Below are 27,222 nucleotides of genomic sequence, written 5' to 3'. Positions count from 1 at the left end.
CTAACGCTTCTCCAACTTGATCTTCATCGCATAACAAAAGAGTAAAGAGTGTGTTAATACATGTATGTTCTGTTTCTGACCCGAGGGGAAAACCTGCAGAATGTATGGGGGTAGGAATTCTTTCACTGTGAATGTGAGGGGTCCGTTTGAAACTGTCTGGTTGACCATAATCTTAGCAAATCAAATTTTTACTTCTGCATCTGTAATCTGCACCGACGGCAACGCTTCACCCTGTGTGAGTCAAGAACGCAGCAGTGCTCCTTACAGGCAACATATTGTACGCAGGCCAAAAAACCCAACATAGCGTTTATAATAATGAAACTGTCTGAGGGGGGGAATCCCACATGTGTCTGACTGAACTCAGAGCCCTCTCTGGCTGTATATGGTCGAGCCAGGCCTGGACAGGACCCTTGTGTGGCATAAACCTGACTTTTTCCTTGCGGTTCATAAACTGATCAATAATAATCATAAGTCAAGTTACAGCTCAAATCGCTGAATAATTTGTTAATATTGGGACAGAGGGGAGTGTTTGTCTGAGGTCCCCACTGACCTTTTCAAGAACAAGGCACTTCATTCATTCTTGCTCTGTTGTATGTTCCTTGAACTTTGAACAAACTCATCTGAATCGCGTCCAGCTCTAGTAGATGTTTTCCACAAAACAGCGTTTGTATCATTTCCACGTTACTGGTCAGCTTTCCCCACAGCATCACCTCTGACCGCTTTCCTCTATCTCAAGCCTTTATAAACTTTCCACAGATTTCTCCATCAGCGTAAACTCTCAAACATCTTTGGCGCAAATTATAGTCTGCAGTCCCTCTGGCATAGGCAGAATACAAAATAAACTGCCTCTAATTGTGATGCTTTGACCATCTTCCCCCTCGCTGTTATTTAGCTTGGCTGCTGCTGAGGCCTCTGTGGTCACAGCCTGAATAGTTCTGCCGGCGTGATAGGGAGAACGCGTTATTATTCCTGCTGCCTGCTACACTGCGCATGCTAATAAGGGAGGACCGGCGAGATGGGGGGAGACGGTGATGTCATCAATGCTGTATCACAGTTGGGATCTTAGGGGGGTTGCAGTTGGGGCCCAGGAGTGAATCTATGGCTTTGCCAAGAAGCCTGTTTAAGGAGATTACTCAGTCCCCACACCTTTGTTACATTAGAGGGAAAGGCCATTCACTGTGGACGTCTCAATTAGACACAATGATGAAGACTTTCTGACACCTAAATAAAAGTCATCATTCATCTGAGTGCAGAGGTGGGATGCAATGAAGTTTACTTGTATTTTGTATTTTCAGGCACTTTTCACTTTTACTTCACGACAAATATCTGCAAATATCTGTACTTTCTACTAAATTTTTATAATGCATTGCTTTGCATGTTCATATCCTTTATTATATTTTTATTGTAATCTGTAACAAGCTTGCGCCTGCGTCCCAGGTTTGTCTTTTTGTCTTCAAAGACGGAGGAGAATCAGTTAAAGTTTAAAAAGTGCCGATCTGAAATCCGGTTAATCCTAAATAAATCATCAGATGTTTGATCACAGACAACACGACATTGTTAGTGCAACATTATAGCCAGTTACACCGCATTAACTGCTCATGGCAGACTCACTTAATCAGATAAAGCCAAACACTACCTCATACAGAGCATTTGTGGTGGCCTCATGCAGTATACGTTAACAGATCCAATGTACTGGACAAATTGTGATTACAAAATGAGAAAGACACACTTTGTAAAATAAAAAGTAGGATACCCCCTTAGAAATTATTGCTAACCCACAATTGAATTAAGTCATTTCCTCGTGGTCTGGTAAAGAGATGGAAGTTGAAGTCGTCAGTTACGCGCTCCGTCCTCAAAAGTGATGACTTTAGCGCACAATCGCTGCGCTGCCATGGATCCAAGGGCACAAGACGCAAAGAAACTCCACTCGGTCCAAGTTGAGTTAAGACCAGAATCTGATTTTCTTGTGTCTTGCAGATAATGTTCCCTAATAGCAGAGGTATCAGCCTGAGGAGGCCTGTCTTTTGTGCAGTTTGCTAAAAACTTAAAATGCTTTTGTCTCTGCTTCACTGCTCTTTCCGTTTGTCATACTTTGGGTAAATCTTTATCCTGATTGTCCACGGTGGAAGAGGAGGGAGGTGACAGGCTGAGACTCCCTGAAGGCGGGTGAGTTCCACAGCCTGATTTTATTGCCCTGATAAAACGCCCCCCGGGGTTATCGTGACAGGCAGTTGCCCCCTTTTCATGCCCACACTCCGACGGCACCACGACAAGCTGGAGAGAAAAATCACACATCTCATTTCTCTCACTCAAACCCAAAATGCGTTTTATGGACATCCCTCCCCTTTTTGCTGCAGATGGGTTAAATATTACATCAAAGCGTCTTTAATGTTTCACAGTACCTCTCACGTTTCTGCTCAGTATCAAGTTCAAAACTGGTGCAGGCTGCATTTTTACAGTAGATTTAATGGATCAATGTCCATAATCACATTAGCACTGGCTTAACGTATAACAAATTTTACCGTACCAGCATCAAAGACATGACCCCTTGTTATAATCAAGCATAGCATCTTTTCCTCCACTGAAAATTTATGTGTGGGCCTTGTGATACTCAGAGAAACAAAAAAGTTGTCAAGGTGGTGATCAGCTGAACCTCTGAGAACAGTTGTATGAGAGGAAACCGTTAGTCCCTCATGGTCACACAGAGCTTCACGCACCTCCTCCCTGTTTTTCACAGATCATGCTGATAATCCTTCTTCTCATGGAAAAAACAGTTCGGAAGAGAACCAAAACTGCAACTTCAAAATACCAGAAACTTTCATTTCTCAAGGCGCAGGGCAGGCGGAAGGTGGTCTAGCTGAGTGATGCAATTTTTCAGAAAAGAAAAAGAAAGCATGATGTATGATGTCCCAAGTTTGGAAAAAAAAAACGCCGCCACAGTCTTCACTCAGCACTTCCTGCGCAGGCCCAACAGGACATCAATGAATAATACAGATTAGCAAAAAATTCAAACAGACAAACTGCAGACAAACCAGAATTGATGGCTTCCACTGAGCCACTCAGGGAACAGACCATGACGTAAAAGGAAAAACATGTCGGGTTCCCCCGGCCAGGTTAATCAAGACAAGCTTCCCTTGCAAAAAGACGTGTATGTATGTATTTCGGCGGGGGGGTTGATTGCAGCCAAGTACTTTTCATGTATGTGTGTGGACGCATTGCTCATTCATAATATGCAATCTTATTTTACGGCTGATTGTATTTGCCATACACGGGCTGTATGCATGAGGTCTTTGCCCATATTCCTCTACCCATGCAGCATAGCATAAATAAACAGCAACTCTGTATAATCCATCATCCTGTGTGCTGTGGGAGTGTGCCCAACACAAACATGGCTCCTGTTTTCTATCTGTGTGAGGGAGACTGTGTGAGGGCTAGGATGGGTAGCACTATTATGTTAGTGCTCACTGATTGTCCATGACTGTGAAACATAAACCGCCAGCACTAAATGAGGATTATACAAATGAGCTTCCTCTGTGCTGTGCTTTTTTTTTCTCTCCGTGTCAAACTGCCGGAAGAAGACGAAGCAAAGAGAGCGCACTTTGTTTCTGTACTCCCATAATTCTCTTTGAAGTCCTCATCTGAGTTTGAGAAAGGCTAATGATATTTAAAACACCATGTTGGGGGATACAGTTGGTTTCCATTCCGTTTTAGCATTTAGTTTTTTATCAGTTTAGCCATATTGTCAGAAAATTAATATGGACACTAAAATAAAAATATTAAAATAGACCTGCAAGTTCCAAACTGTGTCCCTGGATGTGGAAAATCTGAAAGCAGCAGGTGATTAACTACCACACTTTTTCCTTCCTCAACAAGTATCATTGAATTCCCAAATAGCACAGAAACTGAGCAGCTGAGCTGCTCTGTGATGGTTTCAGGCAGGTGGGAAATTTTCCGTTAAGGTTTTGTCCAAATGTAGCCTATTTATTATACATATATATATCAAACACTTTGTATATATCAAACACATTCTGGCACTTATACTGAACCATGATTGTAGAACAATATCAGTTCCCCTGTGTTAGTCAGGCTCTTAATTAACCCGAATTTCATAAAGTCACCTTTTGTAATTATGTATTTTTGGCATGAGACACATCAAAATAAAGGGAAATAACATAGACTTTCCTTATATGGCCCCCAGGGAGACGCTTTGTATTCTGCTGAAGTTAATTATTTCCTGTATATGACTAGATGCTGTAGAAAATGGTGCTGTTACATCAGATTTATGGTAACAACTGACCTCATCTTCAGTTTTTCCAGCTTTAACATAGAGCAACTTCCTTGTTAGAGTAATTGTCATACAACACCAAGATGCATATACTAACAATAGTATGACTATTGTGCCCATAATGCACTTTGTCCACAATCTCCTCATTCATTGCATGAGGACTTTATTTACAGAACCCTCTGGGTAACGCAATGCCACGCTCTGATCACACACACCAGCCCACTGCATGTAATTATCCTCGGCCCGCTCGCCAATCTGTCACTGCCCAAACTCATTTGTATGTGTGCATGTACGGTGATTAAAGAAACTTCTGCGCCACTGCAAAGAGGAGGCTTCTATCACTCCCCCACCCCGCCCTCCTCCACATTGGGGGAATTCTCCAGGAATGAGGCGAAGCTGCCATGTCAGAACGAGCCAGGCAGACGTGTACAGATCGCCAACATTGCTAATGCATCTGAGGCGCTGGTGCAGCAGTCAAGTCATAATAATTAAAGACATACAGCATCTCAGGGCTTCATTAATCATGGTTTATATGGACTTTGAAGCCCTAATGAAAAACAGCCTGCCTCTCTGGGTTTATTGTGTCTGTACAAATTGTGGGGACGGCGTACGCCAGGACTGCAGCCCCCTCACCCCCATGACTATAGCTGTTACAGGAAGTCCTGATGGAAAACAAAAAGATAAGATTTGGTGAAAGGTCTAGTGCTGGTTACAGAGAGGTCAGCGGTCAGGGTTGTTTATGTAGACGCAGAACGGCATTCAATCAGACACAAGCAAGCTGCTGACAGTGACGGCAGTGTGAGTTTACGTGGCTTTGTGTTTGCACATTTCTCAGTGTGTGTTTGTGTATGTGTGTGTGTGTCTGTGTGTGTGTGTGTGTGATAAGATGCACGTGATTTTCGTTGGCCCTCCGTGCTCCAGAGATTCATCTTGCAGTGTCACACATCATCGTCTTTGATTCACTATTAGTTTCTCAGATTCTCACCGTGCTCTCCAGCCCTTCTGGAGGTGCATTTCAGTAAGATCAGAGTCAGAGATTACTGGGTATTATAAGCTCTCTGTGCCAGAAGTGGAAATTACAGAGAGCCTGTCAACGCCAGAGTTCTCTCTCTCGCTTGTTTTCTCCTAGAGAGAGAGCGAGGTAATGCTTTACTCAAAACATTTCATCCCAATGACTTGTGACATGGGCCCTGGCAGCTCTGTCGGAGGTGAGTCACAGCGCGAGGTATGTGTAGCTTGACAAAAGGAAGACAGAGGGGGAGAGACGCTGCTTCGGACTCCTGCCCAGTACACATGCATCTTCTCTCAATAAAAAGTCTCTTTGGCAGGTTTACATCACAGTAGTCCATTGAGCTGAAGGAAATATACAGTAGAGGAGAGGGGGTGGGGGGCATCTATCATCTGAAATGCAAAGGATGATGTCACTTTATTTCATCCTTAATGACAAGTCCCACCTAAAGGTGCAATATCCTCCAGCCAAGGTGAGCTTTCAGCATCACTTTGGGATTCTGTCCAAGTTGTGTGTCTATTTATAGCTTTTATATAGAACAACTATCTGCCTACTTTAAATACACAAAGAGTTGGAGTCTGTCCACAGTAAAACTGAATTCAGGGATTCATTTCCTCTCCGACACAAGCTCCCCACTTACATTTGTCATGTTATGGGGTGCCTCTGACGGAGCGCAACTGACAGATGAAAGGTTAAAGTGGCCCCTCGGAGTAAACAAGTCAGAAGGCTCCAGAATGAAAGGAGGAGAAGTTGGGGAAATGGCTGGATTTATTTGGGGGCCAAGAAGCATCGTGCTCTGTGGAGCCTGCGGTTTGTCAGCGTTCCTCCCAGGTGAGCTCACACTGGGCCATGGCGATCGCGTCCAAACCTCCCACCCACACAACTGACGCCTCAGCCAGGAAGAAACAGCGTCCTGAGCTCAAGGGGTTGACTCACACAATATTTAGCCGGTAGTCAAAACAAAATTAGCACTGGTTTGTTGTTACTAGTTAGCTCATCCGTGGCCCCTGTGTTTATCATTTCTGAGGTGAGCGGGAAATGTTTAGTTGCCACCTTGGAGCGTCTAGGGATTATAGGTGTAGAAGCTGGATTTATAATTCAAGATCAGTGGTGATGGTGAGACATCCACTTTGAGAGGGAGATATTACATTGAAGGAGATACTGGAACATTAAAGATAAATAGACATAGAAACAATAGGTGAAAGGAGGCTGAAAAAGAAAATAGAATAGATAGAAAGTTTAAGGAATAACATCAATCATACAGTTATAGCACGGAAGTGTAAATTGTTAAGATTATATCCAAATATGATATATATGATACAATATAAGGGGGAACATATGTTTATATATTTTTTAACCATTTGGTCTTAGTGTTTTGTTCAAGTCGGCCAAGAGCAGTGCTGGACCTCACCAATACCTAGAGAAGTCAACCTAGACAATGACGCCACCCTGTGTTTGACACTGTGTTGCAGGAGCATTTTTGTCCTTACCCACAAAATAGCTTTCAGCTGAGACATGAAATCAGAGGAGAACAAGGGTTGCCTTACTGAGTTGTAAAAGGTTTGTAAACAAGAAAGATTAAAAAATATGAAAAAAAGATAAGAATGCAAAATAATAATTTATGTAATTGTTTTTTGTACATCAGAAACTATTTATATTTAACACAAAAAATTAGAAAACAAATTTTTGCCATTTTTGCTGACAATGTTATAACAATTAAATGTTTGTATCACATTGACATGTTAATTAGAACAACTAACTATTAAATACTAATAACTTAAATAAATGGCTAGCTTTTTATACAGGTAATAAAAAAGCTTAATCAATCCCAGAAGGGATAATGGTGGGTGAGGATAAGTGTCAATAACGTGAATATAGAATGAACGTAATATGGAGATGATATTCTAGTTGCTTTCTGCAGAGGTTCAGATTTAATAAGTGCATATCTGTCCTCTGTAAAACTTTGAATAGAATACATTTTTCAGGGTTGTAAAAAGTTCCTCATTCTCCTCATGCTCTCTGTTTCGGTCCCCAGACCGTCCACCTCATCCGCCTCACGCCACTTCCCCCTGGGATGCAGAAAGAGGTAGTACAGGGTGAGGCTCACCAGGCCCAGCACTGAACCTCCAGCGATTAAACCTACGACTGGCAGCAGAAATGGGGCAGTCTGCAGCTCCGGCTTCAACAGAGCCAGCATGACTGGAGCCATAATGTTTAGAAGAAAGTGGAAAATGTAGTAGATGGTCATGAGCACTTTTGTGTCCTGACCTTTGACATTGAAAAAGGTGAACGTGAGGATGACTCCGATGACGGCCTGGTAGAGGAGCTCCAGGCCTTTGGATGAGCAGAAGTTGGTGTGAAGCAGGTGTGTGAAGGTTGTCATGAGCAGCCAGAAGAGGACGAGAGCCACGGCGCTGTAAGAGCTCAGTATGAGGAGGAGGCTGAAGCTGAGGATGTGGCTGGTGATGGTGCAGAGCTTGTACAGGAGGTAGATTGCTGTGGGGAGGCCTGAGGGCATCTCCCGGATATGGTGGAGGGATCTGCGCAGGCAGCGACGATAGTCCACCAGGGCCCAGGCGAGATTGAAGAAGGAAAAGGCCATAGATAAATCTGAACATAACGGACAGATGGTGTGAATAATGACAATTTAAATTCATGAATATGCAGAGATTTGAATGAAACTCACTTACACTGCATAACAGAGCCTTCATCGTGACCCAGCAGTATGTAGATTTGTAGAAGGAGCTGGGGGGCACTCTCCAGGAAAGCCTCAAACAGTTTGAGCATGCTCAGGTCAGTAGCCAAGCAAAACAGATAGTGGTGCTCCTCCCTACTCTCTTCCACCGTGCAGCACTTTGGCGTCATCCTAACTACTTCAAACCCTCTTTTCAGCAGGTGGTAATACCTAGCAACAGGTCAGAGACAACACAATGAAAACACGGTCAAACATTCTGCAAACCTCACATCCTCCTCCACTTATTCATTATTTGCCGATACAACAGGGATGTACTTTCAAGGCTTCTTCTTGATGTGATGAAACACACCTTAAATGTGGTTATTCCAGTCTGCACATTCTGCAATACCAAGTCATTGTGCAGGAGCAGCATGCTGAACATTTTTGAGTCAAAACGTGCATGAAGTTTTTTAGCCTGGAAGAGCAGCTCGTGTTACTTTGCAGATATAATAGGAGGGATCAGAGCCTGCAGTGCTCTTATCACAGTAAGTGTCATCATTCCATACCTGGAGAAGACTCCCATGCCAAATACGTGCAGGACAACAAGTAGACCAGTTGACATGCCGGCCACTGTTCCTCTCCCGTCTGGGTTTCTCAGCACGTTCTTCATATCGTCCATGTACCAGGCAAAGCTGAAGAGCTGGCTCACCAGCAGTCCAGCCAGAACAAACAGGAGAGTCAGTCCAGTCCAGACATATTGTTTCTCACAAAAATATTTCAGAGCCAGTCCCATGTCTGTCCAAATGTCCACCACATAGAGGACAAGTCCAGCAATGGTTAGTAACCATCGCAGCCGTGTGTACTGACTCTCTGAGTGAAGCATTTTGTTGTCACTTGGCAATATCAACCAGGGATTTAACAGCCAGCGGTGTTTGTTTTTCATGAGAAAAGCTGCTCCCGACTGTTTCTTGTTGGTTTCTGGGAGTTCAGGTGCTATTTCAGTTGATCTGTGAAAGCAACACACAAGATCAAATTCGGTAAGTACCACACACAAGCCACTCTTGCAGATTTACAAAAAGGTCAAGCAAACATTTGCGAAAGGCAGGTGAAGGTTTTAAATGCAACGTGACTGCGGTCAGCTGCTGCTTCGTCATATTCTCCTGCCCTTTGATCAAACTTGATAAATCTTTATTATACGAGTCCTGAATTACGACACACGTATTGTTCATGTGCAATAGAAAAATAATCACTGATGTTACCAGCACGAATAATAAAATGCTCAAAATCTTACCTTGCCGATTCTTACCACTTACATAAGTTATATTGTCTTTTCCCTGTAACTTCTCACAATCATATTTTAAAAGCAATTTACTGAATCACAGAATAACTACATGTGAAGTCTCCTGAGCATATCTGGCTTCAATATAATTGTAACGTTAATGAGAGTTAATAAGAGACAGAAGACAAATTTGAAGGCAAATCCAAGATTCCATTTAATATATTTTAATTACATTTCTTTATAAATAATTCTGAAAGACAAATTTGATAAGTTTAGAAACTAGAACCTACACACCTACAATTTAGAATTACAGTAAAACACACACACACACACACACACACGTGTACTTACCAGTATCTTCTTCCCATGGTAGACAGCTGTGCACAGTCACACAGGGAGACTCGTCTGCATGCAGCCGTTCACTTTCTGTTTGCTTGAAACTCGTGACAGGCTCCACCTCACTGACTCTGAGCCAGTAGTCATACCAGAAAGATGCAATAACATAATCTATTTTAGGTATGTGTGTACGTATACGTTGTTTTGTTGCTTCATTCTGTGAAACGAAAACACGAATGCACACAGAGGATGGGAAGGATGACGTCACACTTTGCACAGGTTTTCCTGTAATTCTAGTATTTACAGTAAGTGTGAGGACAGATTATCTCAGATCAGGAAACATGAACTGCACCGCATTGTTTTCAAATGACAAACATTTTAAACTTTAAAAACTCATAAATGAATGCACAAATATTGCACCGCTGATGATCACACTGAAAGAGAAGCTATTTATGTTCGACTATAAGCAATGAAACATTGGTCAACTGCTTCCAGTTGTTTCACTTCCTCAATGTTGTGGAATAAGCAGCAGTTTTTGGCACCAAATGTTAGTTAATCTGAGACGGGATACTGATTTAAGACTCTTCTCTACCACAGTCTAAATTCTACATTTTAAATATGATATATAAATTCAGATTATGTATTTTTAAATGCTACTGAAAGTATTAAGGTCAATCAGAAATGTGCATTTCCCAAACTATCAACCTATTCCTTTAAACTCCAATGTGTTTAAGCACAAGCAAGATGTAAGTACAACACCAACTGAATAAAATAGAGGGAGCCTATGAATATTAGATTTTGGCACAGGGCCACGCAAGACAGAACACCTTGAAGTGCTTATTATTTCAGTTTATATTATGTTTAAGTGCACTGTCATAACTCCATTATCAGTTTTCAATCAAACTATCACAGACTGATTTCCAGTTATGAAACTTCGTCCAGCCTGGACTCTAAAGCAGCAGCCTCTGTATAAACAAACACTTCAAGCACTTGACAAGAAATCTGTTCATTTTCATTAAGTGTATTTACATGCTGAGTTTGGAAAACGTGATTGAATGTGCAGATGTTTGTCTTATGTAGGGGGATTATATGAGGCTTGACTCTGTCCAGACAACATAAGAACAATAATAATTATAGGTTCACAGGAGGTGATTACATTACCCCCCCCCCCCCCCCCCCACAGAATAAAGTGCAGTCAGTCAGTCTACGTAGATCTCATTTATAAGAAAAAATTCATTATTACTCAGCTCTGGCATCGTGGTTTTTACTATGTCAGACTGATAATGGTTCTTTCACACTGTGCTTCTGCTTTGTATGTTGTCAGTTAGTATCTAAAACTGCAGAAAAGCTTTGTCTTTATTCTATCTATTCCCAATATTCTATTAATGATCTTATTAACATTAATATACCAAATTTTATTTGTCTCTTGTATTACGAGTCTCTTTGTTGGGTGTTTTAAATAGTTCCTGACATACATATCTATCTATCTATCTATCTATCCATCCATCCATCCATCTATCTATCTATCAGGTGTCTGCAGACAATGAGCTGCGTTCCACCCTCCTTCAGAGGCTCCTCCAGACCTGTAGGGGGCGAAACAAAGCCGCAGCCGCTCCCGTCCTGTGCGTAAAGCAGCGTCGTTGGGTCGAGTCTCTCTCCGTGGACCCTCCCACTCTTGAAGAGTGACACGCCATTCAATCGCTCGCCTGGCCCTGCGCTTGACGGATTCGAGAGGGAGCTCTGAGCGACCTCGAACGCACGGATAATAATAAACACCAATCAGACAGAAAGCGACCACATCTGCAGCGCTGCTGCGTAAAAACCCCAGATAGAAAAGTTGAGCCGTATCGTGCGCGTCATGGCGATCCGAAAGAAGGCGAACAAGAGCCCGCCGGTGCTGAGCCATGAGTTTGTCATCCAGAACCACGCAGACATTGTTTCCTGTGTTGCTATGGTGTTCCTCCTCGGGCTCATGTTTGAGGTAAGTACCCCGGACACATGTCGATAGGGGGGGGGGGGTGTTTGAACCGTGCACGGTGGCGGTTTCGGTGGGGTTGGCTGCTGGAGCTCGGCTGGACTCCCGGTCAGAAACCCATCTGGTGGCTGACATGGCTGTCTGCTTTATTCCGCACTACTTCCACCCGGAATCCAAAGTTTTTCTGCTTTCACCTCATTGCCCACCCCCCATGTCCCTGCAGCCTGTAGTGGACCCGTGATGTCTGAGTTGTAATCTAAGCATTGTGGGAAGTTGTGTCCTCTCTCCACCTGACTGCAGCCCGCGGTGAAATCGATATATCTCAGCTCTCCGGGTCGGATCTAATAGAAAAAGTTGCTTCTGTGCAACAGTGTCACTGTTTGGCCGGTGGGCGACACGGCATCGATCCCGCGGGTTCACATATTGTGCAGTCTGCACTTGGTCTTCAGTTTATGCGTCGATGTGTTACGTGGCAATCACACAACGAGAGAGAGAGAGAAGGGGGGGGGGCTGTCATCATCATCATCATCATCATCATCATCATCACAAAGTTGTCCCCGGAGATCGAGAGCGCCTTTAACACAACTCGATCCCCCGGTTCGACGCCTTCCACCCGGCTGGATCCGTCTCTGCGCTCCGGTCCACTTTGTCTCAGAGTTGGACCATGTTTAGTGTCTCGTGTCGTCACTGGGAAGCAGCGCCATTAGTGTCAACGCGCCCGTTGTTTCATCTACTTCCTGTTTTTGTTTTCCACATTAAAACTCCCGTTGTTTCATTTTCATTTCAAAAGATCCCTTTATTTGCATAAGCAGCTGTTTCTGCGTGTCTCAGCCACGTGGCCCTTTTCTTATCTCTTCTTCATGCACATCTGTTCCCCTCATTTCTTTGGTTTGATCCCATCACTCATTGTCCCTGCATGATTATATTGATTAGATAAAGTCAATAATGTAATTTCTTGAGAAAAGCAGTTCTACATTTTATCCCCAAAACCCATAATAAACATTGAGTCGGTGCTGTTTTGCAGTTATTTGGATGTCAAAAGTGCGTCTCCAGCACTAAATTATCATAATTTATTGCTGAAATCAAACATACTGTTACTTTAACACAGATTAATTGGTTTTAAGATTATACAAAAAAATAATGTGTTATGCCATTTTGGGTCCTTGATATGCAAATGATTACAATGCTCCTCATTTTATTGCATTTTAATAAAAGTAACCCTGGAAACCTGTTTGTGCATTTTATCAGGACTAATTAAATAATCCCAAATGTCATTTTCTTGAAAAAAGAATGAATTCTAATTGCTGTTCTCTTTAAATTTTATATTTATTCTTTTAAAAATCACTATTTCAGTTTTTTCTCGACTTTTTTTTTTGTTCAAAACCAGCCGACAGTTTGTTTTATAGATTGCTAGAAGAAAATGTTTAAAATCAATTTGTTGCTTTAGTGCATGTAAATAAAATGAACCTGTATGATGAATGCAGTCCTTGTTAATATGTCACATATGTGCATGTTCTCATGACTGTTTTTTTTTTTGTTTTTTTTACATCCACAGGTCACCTCGAAGTTTGCTGTGTTGTTCATAACTGTCCAGTACAATGTCACCATATCATCAACCGGTGAGTTAAAGATCAAATTGAAACTTTGGCTTTCACACGTGATGCAGCATTTTCCCAGTGTCGTCCTGCTGGAAGCCTCTCATTTGGATTCTAGAGCGGTACTTGCGTGGCCTTACACAAACCCATTTGAGGGCTCCTTTTTTTCCCTCTGGAGCTAAATTTAGTCCGCCTGATTTATAAAGTTCTCTTGTGGCAAGGTTGCGCCAGGCAAATTTGGGCTAAGGTGTAATATAAGCCTCACAATTCAAGTCCTTCTCATGTCAAGGTTATAAATTTCCTTTGGAGGCTGGAGCTTTGAGAGCTGCATGTTGCATGATTCAGTTCTTATCTGAGGGACCTTGCCACTTACCTGGCTCTGTAATTTATTTACAACCTTTATCTAATAAAACAAATAACACACAGCTTCTAAATCTCTCCTCAGTGAGACAGATCCAGTGCTGTTGCGTCTTTTTATTTATCTTTGCTGACTTTTGCAATTTGATTGAATTGATTTCTTTGTGCGGTTGTATAAACCTCCAGCAGTAACCTTCGTTCAAACTATTTGCTCACATGTCGTCTAAAATGCAGAAAGGCTCCCCATCTCGCAATGTTAAAGAAATTGGAAAAGCATTCCTGGATCCACCCCCTAACCTAGATCTGCACTAAATCTTTATTCCTGACCAATATCACATCTTTCGTGGTAATCTGTCCAAGAGTATTTGTGTAATCCTACTAACTAACAGCCAAACATGCAGACAGATGCAGACCAAAACTCCTCAGTGGAAGTATTAAATTAGATGTTTTTTTCAAATCTTGTTCATCACGATGACTTTGCATCACTTGTGTTTGTGTGTGTGTGTGTCTGTGTGCTCTGCAGAGGGCCCAGAGGAGACGGCCGTGAACCACTTCCACCATGGCATCAAGGACTTGGCCACCATCTTCTTCTACATGCTAGTGGCCATCATTATGCACGCCATCATCCAGGAGTATGTGCTGGATGTAAGTCCAGACACACTCACACACACACACTCACACACACACACTTTAACGCACTGACTTTCATCTCAGCGAACAGTTTTTAATTGTTTCATTTCTTTCATCTATGCAGAAAATCAACAGGAAGAAGCACTTCTCCAAAACCAAGCACAGCAAGTTCAATGAGTCAGGCCAGCTCAGCGCTTTCTACTTATTCTCCTTCGGCTGGGGCGTGAGCATCCTGCTCTCTGTACGTACAGTAGCTACACTGCCATTGCTTTTATTTGCAAATGGAATGAGCCCTGGACTTGGATTAATTAAAATTTAAATGCCTGTTTGTTCTCAGGAAAACTTCCTGTCCAGTCCATTCACCCTGTGGGAGGGATATCCCCACACACTGATGCCGTAAGTAGGAATATTCTCTGTGGCCGGCAGTGTTGGAGCTTGTTATGTTGTTGATTATTTTACAAGAGCTTCATATTTAAATGTTTAACTTATGACTTTTAATTTCTCTTGTTTTTATTCAGATTCCAGATGAAATTCTACTTTATCTGTCAGCTGGGTTACTGGTTACACGCTCTGCCTGAACTGTACTTCCAAAAGACAAAGAAGGTGTGTGTGTGTGCGCGTGCGTGCGTGTGTGTGTGTGTGTCTGTGTGTCTGTGTGTCTGTGTCTGTGTGTCTGTGTCTGTGTCTGTGTGTCTGTGTGTGTATCATTTTGGAGTAGCCTGACTTTCTTGTAGCTTCTGTTTGGACCCTGAGGCTACTTCCTGTTGGACTTCCTTGATTATGTTGTATTGTTTCAGTGACTCAAACTCCTTTTGCCTAATTCTACACGTCGAGCCGCGCTGCTGTAAATATTTAGCCCTGACATCCTCTGTGTTTACCGTTTAGGAGGATATTCCACGCCAGCTTGTGTACATCTTCCTGTACCTGGTCCACATTGCAGGTGCCTACATTCTGAAGTAAGAGCTGCTGTTACAGAAAGCCTGACATTACATGTGTGATTGTGTGTAAAGTAGCTTTCCAGCCATGCCTCCCTGTCTGTTGTAATAAAGTGTCTCCTTTTGTCTTTCAGTCTGAACCGTCTCTGTCTCGTCCTGCTGGTGTTGCACTACTGTGTGGAGCTGCTCTTCCACGTTTCCCGCCTGATCTACTTCAGCAACGAGAACAGACAATTGGGGTGAGTCCACGCTTTACAATTTAACTGTTAAAGATAACCAATGGTGAGAAGTTATGAATTCATCACCACGCTGCACCTCTCATCTTCCAGTTTCACCATGTGGGCCGTGCTGTTTGTCCTCGCGCGGTTGCTCACCCTGACATTGTCCGTCCTCACCGTGGGCTTCGGCCTCGCCAACGCCGAGAATCAGGGCTTTGATTTGGCAGCGGGAAACTTCAATGTTATTTTTGTGCGGTGAGTGTGTTTGAGAAGAGAATACAAAAATGATTCCTGTGTAAGAATCTGCCTTTCTAAATGTTACAGTTCATTGACCCTGAAATTCATCTGCAGCATTGTTGTTGGAGCATTGTGGTGGTTATCTGTTACCATCAGGTTTGCTGCAAACTGTAGAATGATGCAACAGCTTATCTCCAGACTTCATGTAGTTCTGAGGTTCAATATAAAGAAAGAACTTCCCTATACAAGAGGAAGAGAGTTGTTCACCAAAACAAGCTTGTAAATTAGAATGAAATGCAACTATAACACCTATTGTGATGAGCAGTTGCAAAGAGAAGTGAGAGAATTGTTTCTACGCACAACTTATGGCTAAGAAATCACATAAGACTTAAAAAAAACACATAACTTTACTGTATCACTCCATAATGAACTAATTGAGGGAAAGTAGGACCTGCACATATTTGTAATGACCTTATGAGTTACTGACTGCTTCCTCTCTCCACTAGGATAACTGTCCTGGCCGCCATCTGCCTCACTCAGGCCTTCATGATGTGGAAATTTATCAACTTTCAGCTGCGCCGGTGGAGAGAGCACGCTCAGACTCAGACCCTGAAAAAGAAACAAGTTCCAATCAAGAGCAAATCAAAGAAAGACAAAGGTGAGGCAGCGAGGACGCAGGATGGAGTGTGTTAACGTCTTTATGAAGAATTCTTCGTCCTTACGGAGAAATAAGATTACAAACACACATATTAGAAACAACCAAATATGTCATAACTAGAATGGCACTCAGTGGAGCACATACCTCCGACAAGGTCCAACAGTCAGCGTAAGCTTAAATTCAGTCAAGCTGTGCCAAATTGCACACACTCATAGATATCAATCCTCTACATATACCTAATTTTTTTTAATTTAATCTAGATCCATGAATTATTCCCTGGGATATTGGTGAAAATGTCAAAAAACACATTCTTGCAATGTTGGAGAGTGAAAAAACATCCTGGATCTTCCAGTTCTGCACCAGAAGTTAATGGGTTCTTCCCCGACCCATAGTGCATCTCTCTACCCAGGTTTCGTGCATATGGGTTCAGTAGTTTTTTTGCAATTCTGCGAACAAACAAACAGAGGAGGAAACATAACCTCCTTGGTGAAGGGTATAAACCTAAAATGACAGATATTAGAATACAATCAATACTTTCTCCTCTTCTCTTGAAACACCATGTAAAATGCATAATGTTCATTTTTACCCACTCTTTACATGGGACTTACCTGTTTGTGTTCTTTGTTTCAGCCAATGGAGTAAATGGAGTGAACTCCCATGCAGCTGATTCACCAAGAGCAAGAAAAGAGAAGTCTTCATAAACACATTCCCTTCAGCCAATCCCATCTCAAAGACCCATCTCTCCCGGTGCCCGTGCCTGTGGCCAAACGGCGGATCGTCAACTCCTCCGCCATCGTTCGCGTTTTTCTGCTCCCACGCGGGGTCTGCCCTCCCAGCTGGACTTCCAAGGGCCTGAATGCATCTAGCTTTGCTCATCGCCAGTCGTCCAGCACGCCTTGATTTGGAGAATCATTGCTCTGCTGTGCCATTTCCAAAAACAAATTAAAAAAAAAAAAAAAAAACTATGGAAAAAAAAAGACCGTTATTTAAGAAGTGCCTATTGATACAGATTGTGTTGTACAGGGTGTGTAAATTTTAAAGTTCAGGAATGATGACTTCAGTGTTTCCTGGTACTCCCGGGTCAGACCATGCTTTCCCTAAATACTATGTATTGCAGCTTGTGCTTTATTTCTGTTTTTCCACACATTTATATTTTCTAGCTCAGCTTCTCTTCTTTTCCACCAAATCATGTTTTTGCAGTTTAGGAAAATGTCCATTTTTCTTTTTTTCTTTTAGCGACAGAGGTTGTATACACTCGTGTTATAATCTCCATCTTTAGGATACAAATGCGTTCACACCTCAGACTGTTCAAACCCACTCAGCGAGACATTTTTACAGTGTTTTCACTTTGTCAGTCACCAACACACATTATATCCACTCATGAATAGGAAAAGCAAACAAGGAAAAGCAGAGTTCTTGTAATCCCAACAGAACCTGCTGCTTGCCATGAAATGCAACTGAATCTATCACAGTTCCTCCTTGATGCTCTTTGTGAATAAACACACCATGTCTTAGCTTTTTGAGTGAAATAAGATCATTTTATCTGAGATGGAAAAGACAAAATCAGGCAAAACATCCCTTTTGTCAGTGTGATTGAACCTTGTTAGTCCCTCTTCATTTGTCGTGTAAGTGAAAAAGGGTTTCTTGTGTTTGTTTGACCTTGTATCTTATTGAATGAGGAAAAAGAAGAAGCATGGACTGGGATGTTTGGCTCTAAACCTGCTCTTCTTTGGACTGTGCCAAATGAGCCTGGTTGACTGTTGACAAATGCCTTTTTACTTCACATGCCATAAAATGAATTTATGGAGCGCAGCTGTATTGTAAGAATCAATCACCTAGGAAACGCCGGCTTATTCTAAAGAATGAACCCATTTACTACTTTCAGTAAATGTCCTGGGGGTTTGTCTATCCTTCAAAGGAATAAATTGTTTTATTGAATCAAAAAGAGCGATCAAGAGTTATTTGTTTATTTTAGTTGAATGTATTTCACACATCAGATATTTTGTAGTATTGCATTAATTTAAAATGATAGCAGTCATAAAAAAGGAGAATAATGATGATGTGACCTGTCATTGCTGCAATGCGACACATCTCGAAAGAGGCTTTGTGGAGGATCTTATACACTGAGGTCACTGGTTCCTCCTGCACACCACTAACTCTTGTCAATAAACTAATAATAATAATCTTAAGCTTTATTAGTGCAGTCATTTTCAAAGAGACAGGTTTACAAAATGCTTCACAGACAAAAACAGAAAAGTAGCAATTATATATTTTAACCAGTTAATGCAGGGGGCGAAGGATAAAACATCTAATTGAAAAGAAATGTTTTAAGATTTTTCTTTTTAAAATGGGAGCTTGTCTGGTCATTCCACGAAATACAAATTTTAATTGTTTCGATCATTTCCCACTCTTTCTTTTTTGTTTTACTGTGTTTTAAATTGAGTACATTATTATGTATATTCTCTAACATTTACATTGAGTTTCAAAACCGCAAGCAAGAAATATAAGCATTTTAGACATCAGTGTTGTTGTGGGTGGTTTTTTTTTGGCTGTAAAAAGTCAAAATGTATGTTTCTAACATAGAGTCTAATAAAATTGAAATTATCTTAACACACAAACTCTAAATCTTATTGTAAATATCCCTGAGTCAAACTTCAGAATACTAAAAAAGGTGTCTTGTCTTCTGACTGAAGAAATGATAACTTTAAAAAGCACAGTGATGGTGTTTCACCTCTCTGCCTCACGGTGGTACTGTTGCACAGGTTTTGGTGCGGAGAACACGCCTGTCGACAGAATAAAGTGGAACACAGTTATTTCTGTTTTAAAAGTTAGTTAATCGATTTTATCATTAAAATAGCAACCAATCACATGAAATTAGGTTTCATTAAAAAAAACCTCACTGGTTGTTAGTAAATGCTCTAGCAACTAATCTGGATTGAAATGTAATTTAAGTAGTGGAATTAAAGGAAGTACATTCACGTCACCAGCCTTTTTATTTGTAGCTATTATTTTAAATTCAAAATTTAAGATTTAATATTTGTTGTCATTCCAAAACACGAGGAACTATTTCTACTAACTGGCAGCAGTGAAATAAGACACTAAGAACGAAGCATGAGCAGCGAATAAACAGAAATAAATTAATTAAAACACTAGAATCTCAAACTGAACAGGGATAAATACAATGCAAATTAAAAAGGTGCAAATGATAAATATAAATATATATAAATATAAGTATTATTGCACAAGTCTCTGGTGTTGTTTATTTGCTTAGATTCACACATGTGTTGGGCCACACTGGTGCAGATGTGTTGATCCAGCACTTTACGTGTTTTTTATCTCAGTCAGAAACCTAATGTTGGATGGAGGGAGGAGGTGAGACAGTTTGACCACGTTTTAAAACCCACAACACGGGGTTTAAACACCATCACAGCCGCTCGTGGGACCAGCGGTGTTTTTAAAGCGACTGTCCCGAGGCTGTCAACAGTAAACACGGATGAAAGCCCCGGTGCTGCGGGGTCGGGTCCGCGGGCTCCTGACAGGTAAATCGCCGCGGGAGGGGGGGTGGGTTTGCTCACGGAAGCCCCGGCGGTGAGTGAGCTGATAGCGCTGCTGCCGGAGCCCCGTGATGTGGTTTGGTGTGGGGGAGGATAGCAGCAGCCAGATAAACACACACTCAGTGTTGGGTTTGCAGCGCAGGGAGAGAAACATGGCGGCACAGTTAGCCAGCAGAAATGTTGCTCCGCCGCCGCGAAGGTCAGAGCCGCGTCGGGTAGAGGGGATTTAAACAGCGAGGACACGGGCCGACAGTATTAGAAGGTAAGTAGCCACACGCCGCGGTGAGACGCTGGGGGTGGACACTGGGACCGGGCTGTTTTGGTGGTGAAATCCGCCTGCGAGCGCCTCAATCTCGGCTGCGAGTCTCGTCTGGCACGGGGCTCCTCTCGCTCGCCTCGGCGCTAGCTCGTTAGCAGCTGCTAGCTTCCCTCGGCTAAGCCTGTGTCAGCGGTGTTTTCTGCAGCAAACTCCGCTCGGACAGTGATGTTTACGGGCTGATTTTTTATTTTATTTACCCGCAGGTACGAAAGGGAAACACGGCGTCCACGACACTTTCGTGTGTCAGTGTGTGTTATTGTGTGCTGAGTGAGCGGGTGACCGTGCGCACAACACCGGGCGAAGTTCGCCAGTGTAGCAGCAGCGAGAGGGAGAGGAGGGGGGAGACGTCGTTAGCATGCTAGCCGTGTAGCTGCGGGCTAATGTGGCCGTGTGAGCGTGGTTGTCAGGGGTATAAGAGTGAGCCAGGACCCGGGGACACTTCTCCCTCCACCTTGTGTGTGTGAGCGAGCTGGATGTTCACCCCCGCTTGTTGTGCTTGTTAGCCGCCCCCCTTCTCAAGCTGCTAACCCCGGGGTAAGTTGACCGAATGTCTGCGTAATTGCTCAGGATGCAGGGAGCACGCTCGCTTTTTTTCAATCCTGCCGAACTAATGGAGCTCTTGTTGTTTACTGTGCGGGGTCCATGTTGCCCCGCTGGTGTGTTAGTCAGCAGAGGAGCTGCAGCACTAGAACCAGTAGTTTTCAAAACATTTGGGGAAAGTGCTCCGAAAGTTGTCCGGGATTGTGCGCTCAGTGTCGGGGGAGGAGGAGGAGGTCTGCAGGGTGCTTGCAGCTTGTTGTTGCATCGCTCCTTCAAACATCCTGCATGTATCTTAAATCAACATTTGAATCAATCACGTGGCAATGCACGCATGCATGCACCAATGTGGGCATTTTGGGATTGCATGCATTGGCTGAAAAACGCATGGTGCTGATGCAGTATGGAGGAATGCAGCTCAGTGGGGGTTGCCTGGTGTGTTTGGGAGCGCACTGCCCTGCTCCCTGAAGCCTCTCTTGCTTGACTGCTCCGGGACTATACAGGCGGACAGCTTGCGCCATTTCAGCGGTCCTCCTCCTCCTCCTCGGCGACGCTGGAGGAACGCAGCCCGTGGAACCAGTTGAGCGGTGTCTGTTGCGTCACCCTGCCCACCTGAGGGTGCACGGTTTTCGCGTGTCACATCGCTGCTGATATGGGATTTAAGGTGACATGCTGTTCAGCTGCGGTTTGGCCGAGCCTCCTTCCACCTCCAGTGAGGATGCAATGTGCTGGATTTCAGTCAGAAATCCCCAGTAGGAAGAAATATAAAAGAGGATCTTTTTTGTCTTAAACTGTAAAAGGGGATTGGAGCGTTTAAAAATAGGGTTGCTGTCTCTTCAGTGTGCCTGTGCCAGCCTGAGAAGCTTGTTATCTCAAGGGCATGGTGCCTGAAGTTATTGACTTGTGAATGTGCAGTGTAACAAAACTCACTCACAATGATTTACATACAACAGGAGATTAAACTGTCTGTCATTGGAATAAAGGACAAATATAATATCTTCCTTAAATGACAAGATTTTAAATTTCGAGTGTTTCAATGAAAACATGACAGTACAATTTGGTCTACATGAACATGTGTTCTTACAGTATAGTTATATTGCATCCTCAAATTTGATCGTTTTGTTTTTAAGGTAGAAACATGCTGCTTTAGGGAATCATGTAACTGGAGAGATTGTCTTGGAAATTTTAGTTTTATCGTTTTGACATGCAAAAGAGTGACTGTTGGGATCATGACTCATGGAATTCATGGGAGCATATGTGTGTGTTTATGGATGTTTATACAAGGATAACTGATTGGAGGCTGTTGGTTTTTTTCATTGCATTGACATGGCACAGTTTATATGACACGTATTACCTGCATTTCTCTGCACCATAAACTACAGCTACAGCAGCAACAAGTGTGTGACTCGGCAATGTCCGGCTTGTCACTTCACCTGGAAACTACATCTGCATTCAGCTCCCGCTCTCTTGCAAACTGGCTGTCTTTTCTCACGCATGGTTCAGTAGTTCCCTTCACACAACTTCAATGTCACTCAATGTTCAGCGTGTGTTCACATTTTCATGAAGCAAAGTAGTACGTTCAGTGATTCAGACCTGCCATCTTGTGATCTCTGACCTTTGCCCTGTGATTAGGCTTTTTTGTTGCGTCACCTGAGTGATACTGTAATCATTTGAACCTTGTTCGGCAAACGCTGCCCCTGCTTTAGTTGTTGCTTTAGTTCTATGTACTTAAGAACACTAGACCACCTATCCTTTTTATTTTTTGCTGATAGCTAACGCGTACATTTTCGGTCAATTTTTTGATTCCAGCCTCTCCATTGAGAATATTTGCTGGTTTCATTCATCATCTATGATTGTAAACTTAACATTTTGAGGATAGGGACTGATGGTTGTGCTCGATACATCATTATGGCAAATAAATCCTTTACAGGGAGCTTCTGTGCAGATTTCTCATTTTTCAGTGATATTTTGTTAAACCAGCACCCATCAAATTCTTTGCCACTGCATGTGCATGTTGTTTTTTGTCTCTTGGTCCAACAAAACAACAAATCAATAGCTCCAGCCAAATGTAAGGGGGCTACAACATTCTTTTTCATTTTGGGATCAGCAGGATTCAAAAAAATTAAGCAAATCCATGTGAATGTATTGCGTGGCACATACTGTGATTGTGAGATCCTAATCTCATGCATTCCCCAAGTAATTCTGGCCCATTAAGAACAATAAGGTTTATTTAAGTAGCCAAACTTGGTTCAGTTTAGTAACCAAAGCTCATAATCAATTTTAAAAGAATGAATGCATTCGCACTCACCTCTGTGCTTTGGACTCATTACACTTTTCAGCAGAATATCGATTTGGATGTCAAACATTTACATTAAGTACCACTAAATTCTTTATTACCTCAAAACAAAGTTAAATTCTGACATAAATCCCATTTTGAACCTGTCTTGTTTTACCAATAACTACACTGCTCCTCTTGTTTCCACTCAATCTACTTTGTTAACAACATTCAGTTGAGTTATTAGAACTAGGCGGGAAAATGACAGCTCTGTCTCTACTGCTGAGCATGTCTGTCTCCTGAACACCACCATAGTTCTCAGTTGTACACAGGCTCTTTAAACTTGTGTTCCTGGTTTAAACTTGTGCTCCTTGTTGTCAAATGACAAGTTTCAGTGCTGAGAGGCTGGCAGGAATCTGGGCTTTCATAGGGATGTTGCAAAGTATTACTGCTCCTACTCAAATCTGCACATTCCATTCAAGGAGCTATGGCTTTGCTGGTCGCTCATGTTCATGGGATTATTAACATTTCCCCTTTTTTAATTTCATAAATTAAAGACAAGACGACTCTTAAAAAAAAACAAAAAAAAACCATCTGGATCTCACTTGAGCTTAGTTGTAACCAGGCGACATTGCGTTATCCGTCCATCACAGGCTGTGTAATGTCCACCTTATATTCTTGACATGGTGCAGCCCTCCCCTTGATATGTTTGCCTTGTCTCACTGGGCATCTCACCCTGCTGTTTCTGCGTTTGCGTTGTCATGGAAACAGCACTGTGACAGATCCTGGGTAGGCGTGAGGGATGAGCTGTGGGGTAATGGCCAGGTTTTTACAGCAGAGGCAGAGAGGAGGGTGGGGGGACGGCAGCGGAGAGATGTCTGTTTGAGAGGTCTGAGGCAGGGATGTTTGATGGAAAGCTGAGAGGGCTCTGACATGGAAGAGGAGGAGCAGAGAGTATTTACTCCCTCTTTGCTTCGAGGCATGTTGTCATTGTCTTGTTTAGCTGACCTCAAATCAGCCTTCCCATCTATCAGTGCCTGGAGAAGATCCGGTCTTGTTAACAGCAGTTTACACAGGATCTTTAAGCTTTCAGACATGCACTGAACTCTGGACATGTTCCTGAAATTTTGTGATGGGACTGTATGTGAGAACGCAAATGTCAGTAGCTGTGTACATTTTCCATATCTTTTCCTGCCAGTCCACCTGGTAAAATCTTGAAAAATTCACATTTAGCGAGTGAGTCTGACATTTTTCACATTTTATACACAAAATGTAAAAAAATAATAATAATAATACAAATATATCAGGATAAAGAAGAGGGGCCATACATGTAGAAAACGCTAATGAAGATGTCAGTTTGGTGATTTAAGGAGATTTAAGAGCTTTTGGCGATAAATCTGACGCTGGTGTTGTAAATTAAAATACATGATTTCTGCAGTGGAATTTATAAATCAACACTCTGCGTCCTGCATACTTTACTCAGGCTCCACTCCTTGACTGAATGTTCCATACATGTTCCTGGTGTTGTGAATCTGATTGCAGACACTCTCTTGCTGCGTTCATTATATGTGAAAGGCAATCTCTGGAAAGGTCAGACTCGGGACACAATTTTTACGGACATTTCCGTGTCTGAAAATGAAGAGAAAACTTTCAGTGGCCTATGACATTGCAGTTGTTGGATAATATTAAGCCCAAGTTTGCTCTTGAATAACTTTCACCTGTAGTTTGCATACTCCCCCCCCCCCCCCCCCCCCCCCCGAATAGCCTTGGTGGAGTACACCCCTCTAAAGTAATATGTAAGAACATTTAAGAGCGTCTATAAATTGGCAAACAAATGCACTATTGAAGTGTCCTTGACTTGTCTGTGATTATTTTGCTGGCAGGGTAATTGCCCATAGCAGGCAGTTTGTGTTATGGCTAGCTATTTGACGATTATTTAAATGTGTAATATTCTTTTAAACTGAGATTTGTAACATCACACCATTGGCAGCCTCCTCCTCTGTCCCCGTGGAGAGTCCAGCAGGGCTCCAAGGATCTTGAGTCTCACAGGCGATCCAATGATTTCGACAGGCCACACTCCTCTACTGATGTAGGTCAGCCACAGCAAAGTGCATATTGATCTCCCAAGCTAAATGATATTGTGGTGTCTACTGCTCAATGCTAAGAAGGTGCCCTTAGACAGTTTGGCTTGAACAGAGGAGACAACAGAGGTCACATGATTGTGTGACAATGCCTCTGCAGCTGTTTTTTTCCTCATGTTATGAGGCTGGTGCTGCTTATCTGTACAATATGGTGCATACAAATGTTTTGAACACGTAAGCAGCACATCCCTCTGCTCTTTCCAGTCATCAAATCTGTAATGATTCAAGACATGAAAATAGTAATGAACTACCTCAGTGGCACATATTTTAATGGAGTGGCTATCAAGCTTTATGGAAAAGCAAACCTCAAGAATAACAAAAGTTGATGATAAAGATATGAGACACTGTTTTCTAAATTGATTCACGACTGGATGCAGTTGTGGATAAAGGTTATGTGTGAGTGGGTGAATTGCCTTTTCCCTCTTATCACAATGTGTTTGTGGCATCGGGTGCTAGCGAGGGTGCTAGCATGTGGTTGGCACCTCTCCCACTGCCCAGGGTGGAATCCTTGGCACCGAGGGAGGGAGAGAACACTTGGATTGAGCAAGCTGCCTGCTGGAGTCGGGTGGGTGGTCCAAAAATATGCAGTGTAAATCTGTCCTGGGGAAAATGTAGTATACTGTCTTATACAGTGGAACAGAGGCAAACGGCAGCCACTCCACCACAGGCTGGGCTGTAAGGTATATGGAATGACGTGCGGGGCAGCAGCATTTCTCACTTGCTTGTCATAAAGCCAGAGGAATGTAGGAATTCAGTTTCAGGCTTTTCATTTCTGTACACATTGTGAGGGTCAAATTCTGACCAGCGTGATTTCTCTTTCCCTCTCCATCTCTCTTTCTCTCCGTCACTCGCTGTCTGCTGACTCAGCAGTGTTCCTTCGGTGACCTATAATATGGTTCTGCCCACTTTATCTTTAATGCTCTCAGTGGGGGTAGGGGATCTCCTAAACTGACCTGTGTTTTTCTGCTACAGTGGGACATACAGTAGATTAATATTATGACCAGATTTAGCACAAACCCATCAGGTGAAGCACTTGTTTTCCTTTTCATTAATCGCAGAACATAAAATGTTGCTCAGGTTCATGAGGCTCGTATCACGCCCCGTTAACTCCCACAATGAACCATAAATGTTGAGAGAGCGGCGTGCATGTGAATGAGCTCCTCATTAAGTTACCTGGAGGATATGGAGCTCTATCCAACAGGTTATTCTACAACAACTAATCTAGCAATAGTCCATATAATTACAGAAACTATTGACTGAAAAAAATAACATCCTGTGTCTAACAGTTGGTACAAAAAGTTATCAATGTACAATAACATGGGACAGATTGTACCAATTAATTTCTCTGTGGAGATTTAATCAGCAAATGATCTGATTTAAATGATAAATGACTATTAATAACTATGAAAACATAAAAACAGATTCTTTTGTAGTGGCACAGTGAAACAACAAACAAAAAAATGCTCAAACTGCATTAAGTTTAGAGGTTTAATAACAGAGTGAAGATTTTCTGGTGCTTAATATTCTGATTTAACAAATCCTGTCTATTTGCTGTTCAGTAATAGCATTGTTTATGCTACTAATGCTTACTAAGATTTTTAATAATTCTGTTTAGAACTTGTATATGCAAGTAATTAAATGCTTCATAAGTTAATTGCATTGTCCCCTCATCAGAATGGCTAAATTACCTACATTTGTACCTGGTGAACTGTCAGTGTGCATGTGTTTATTTGCATGTTGAAGTGCTGCTATTCATGTCTCTGCTCCAGAGATTTGTGGTTTTGGCACCTGAAGATGTGGGCCGTCAAAACAAAACCGCTTCCCATCACATCTGCCACTACAGTACAAAACAGAGGCACTTATTGGACATGTAATTACATAAGAGAGGCAGCCCATGATGTTCCACTGATGTTCCCGCTACAGGAGCCCACTGACAACAGTCATAGTTTGAAAACACATGGTGGGGGTTTTCTGGACAGCTGTATCTAACCTCAGTAGCAGTATAATAGTCATAACCCAATGATGTAGCGCTTTGAGTCGTGTCTCATTCCTCCAGCTATTTTCTCTTACAGTTTAATTTTTTTAGACATCTGTCCATTTGAGCTCATCTTCGACAGAAGTTTAGGTTTTGGTTTTCATTTTTTATGCCAGATGACGCTAAGAACTCATTCTGACTCGTCATGAATTAATTTCCTCTAAGGCAGCAGA

The 27,222-nt window shown here is 42.4% G+C and overlaps 3 protein-coding genes across 9 annotated transcripts in view; 2 read left to right on the top strand and 1 right to left on the bottom strand.

The window, feature by feature from the left end:
• Nucleotides 1-6,893: 6,893 nt before the first annotated feature.
• On the bottom strand, nucleotides 6,894-9,739 carry xkr9 (XK, Kell blood group complex subunit-related family, member 9). 2 transcript variants are annotated; one of them, XM_020087395.2, is made up of 4 exons: nucleotides 9,599-9,739; nucleotides 8,535-8,975; nucleotides 7,985-8,199; nucleotides 6,894-7,904 (listed from the first exon to the last, which is right to left on the bottom strand). In XM_020087395.2, exons 2-4 carry the CDS (start codon nucleotides 8,909-8,911, stop codon nucleotides 7,276-7,278), a joined length of 1,221 nt encoding a protein of 406 aa, XP_019942954.2. In that variant the 5' UTR covers nucleotides 8,912-8,975; nucleotides 9,599-9,739; the 3' UTR covers nucleotides 6,894-7,275. The 2 variants fall into 2 exon arrangements, with proteins under 2 accessions (XP_019942954.2, XP_069368116.1); XM_069512015.1 differs by lacking the exon at nucleotides 9,599-9,739 and having other exon boundaries at nucleotides 8,535-9,042.
• A 1,495-nt stretch (nucleotides 9,740-11,234) lies between these two features.
• Nucleotides 11,235-18,133, top strand: tram1 (translocation associated membrane protein 1). Its single transcript, XM_020087715.2, has 11 exons — nucleotides 11,235-11,564; nucleotides 13,114-13,177; nucleotides 14,034-14,155; nucleotides 14,265-14,381; nucleotides 14,478-14,536; nucleotides 14,659-14,743; nucleotides 15,026-15,096; nucleotides 15,210-15,314; nucleotides 15,405-15,548; nucleotides 16,037-16,188; nucleotides 16,819-18,133. Exons 1-11 carry the CDS (start codon nucleotides 11,442-11,444, stop codon nucleotides 16,887-16,889), a joined length of 1,113 nt encoding a protein of 370 aa, XP_019943274.1. The 5' UTR covers nucleotides 11,235-11,441; the 3' UTR covers nucleotides 16,890-18,133.
• A 1,325-nt stretch (nucleotides 18,134-19,458) lies between these two features.
• Nucleotides 19,459-27,222, top strand: part of ncoa2 (nuclear receptor coactivator 2) — a 54,937-nt gene continuing 47,173 nt past the window's right edge. For 2 of the 6 annotated variants that reach the window (XM_020087545.2, XM_020087536.2), the window contains exon 1: nucleotides 19,780-20,004. The gene's annotated coding sequence lies outside the window, so the exon portion shown is untranslated. Of the gene's footprint in view, nucleotides 19,728-19,779; nucleotides 20,005-20,476; nucleotides 20,596-27,222 lie in introns of those variants that run through there. The other 4 variants (XM_020087538.2, XM_020087541.2, XM_020087540.2 and 1 more) reach the window with 4 other exon arrangements.

The sequence above is a fragment of the Paralichthys olivaceus genome, chromosome 17, assembly GCF_024713975.1.
Source record: "Paralichthys olivaceus isolate ysfri-2021 chromosome 17, ASM2471397v2, whole genome shotgun sequence".
NCBI classification, from domain to species: Eukaryota; Metazoa; Chordata; class Actinopteri; order Pleuronectiformes; family Paralichthyidae; genus Paralichthys; species Paralichthys olivaceus.
The sequence above is the reverse complement of the archived record's forward strand: the minus strand, read 5'-3'. Positions and strand labels throughout refer to the sequence as shown.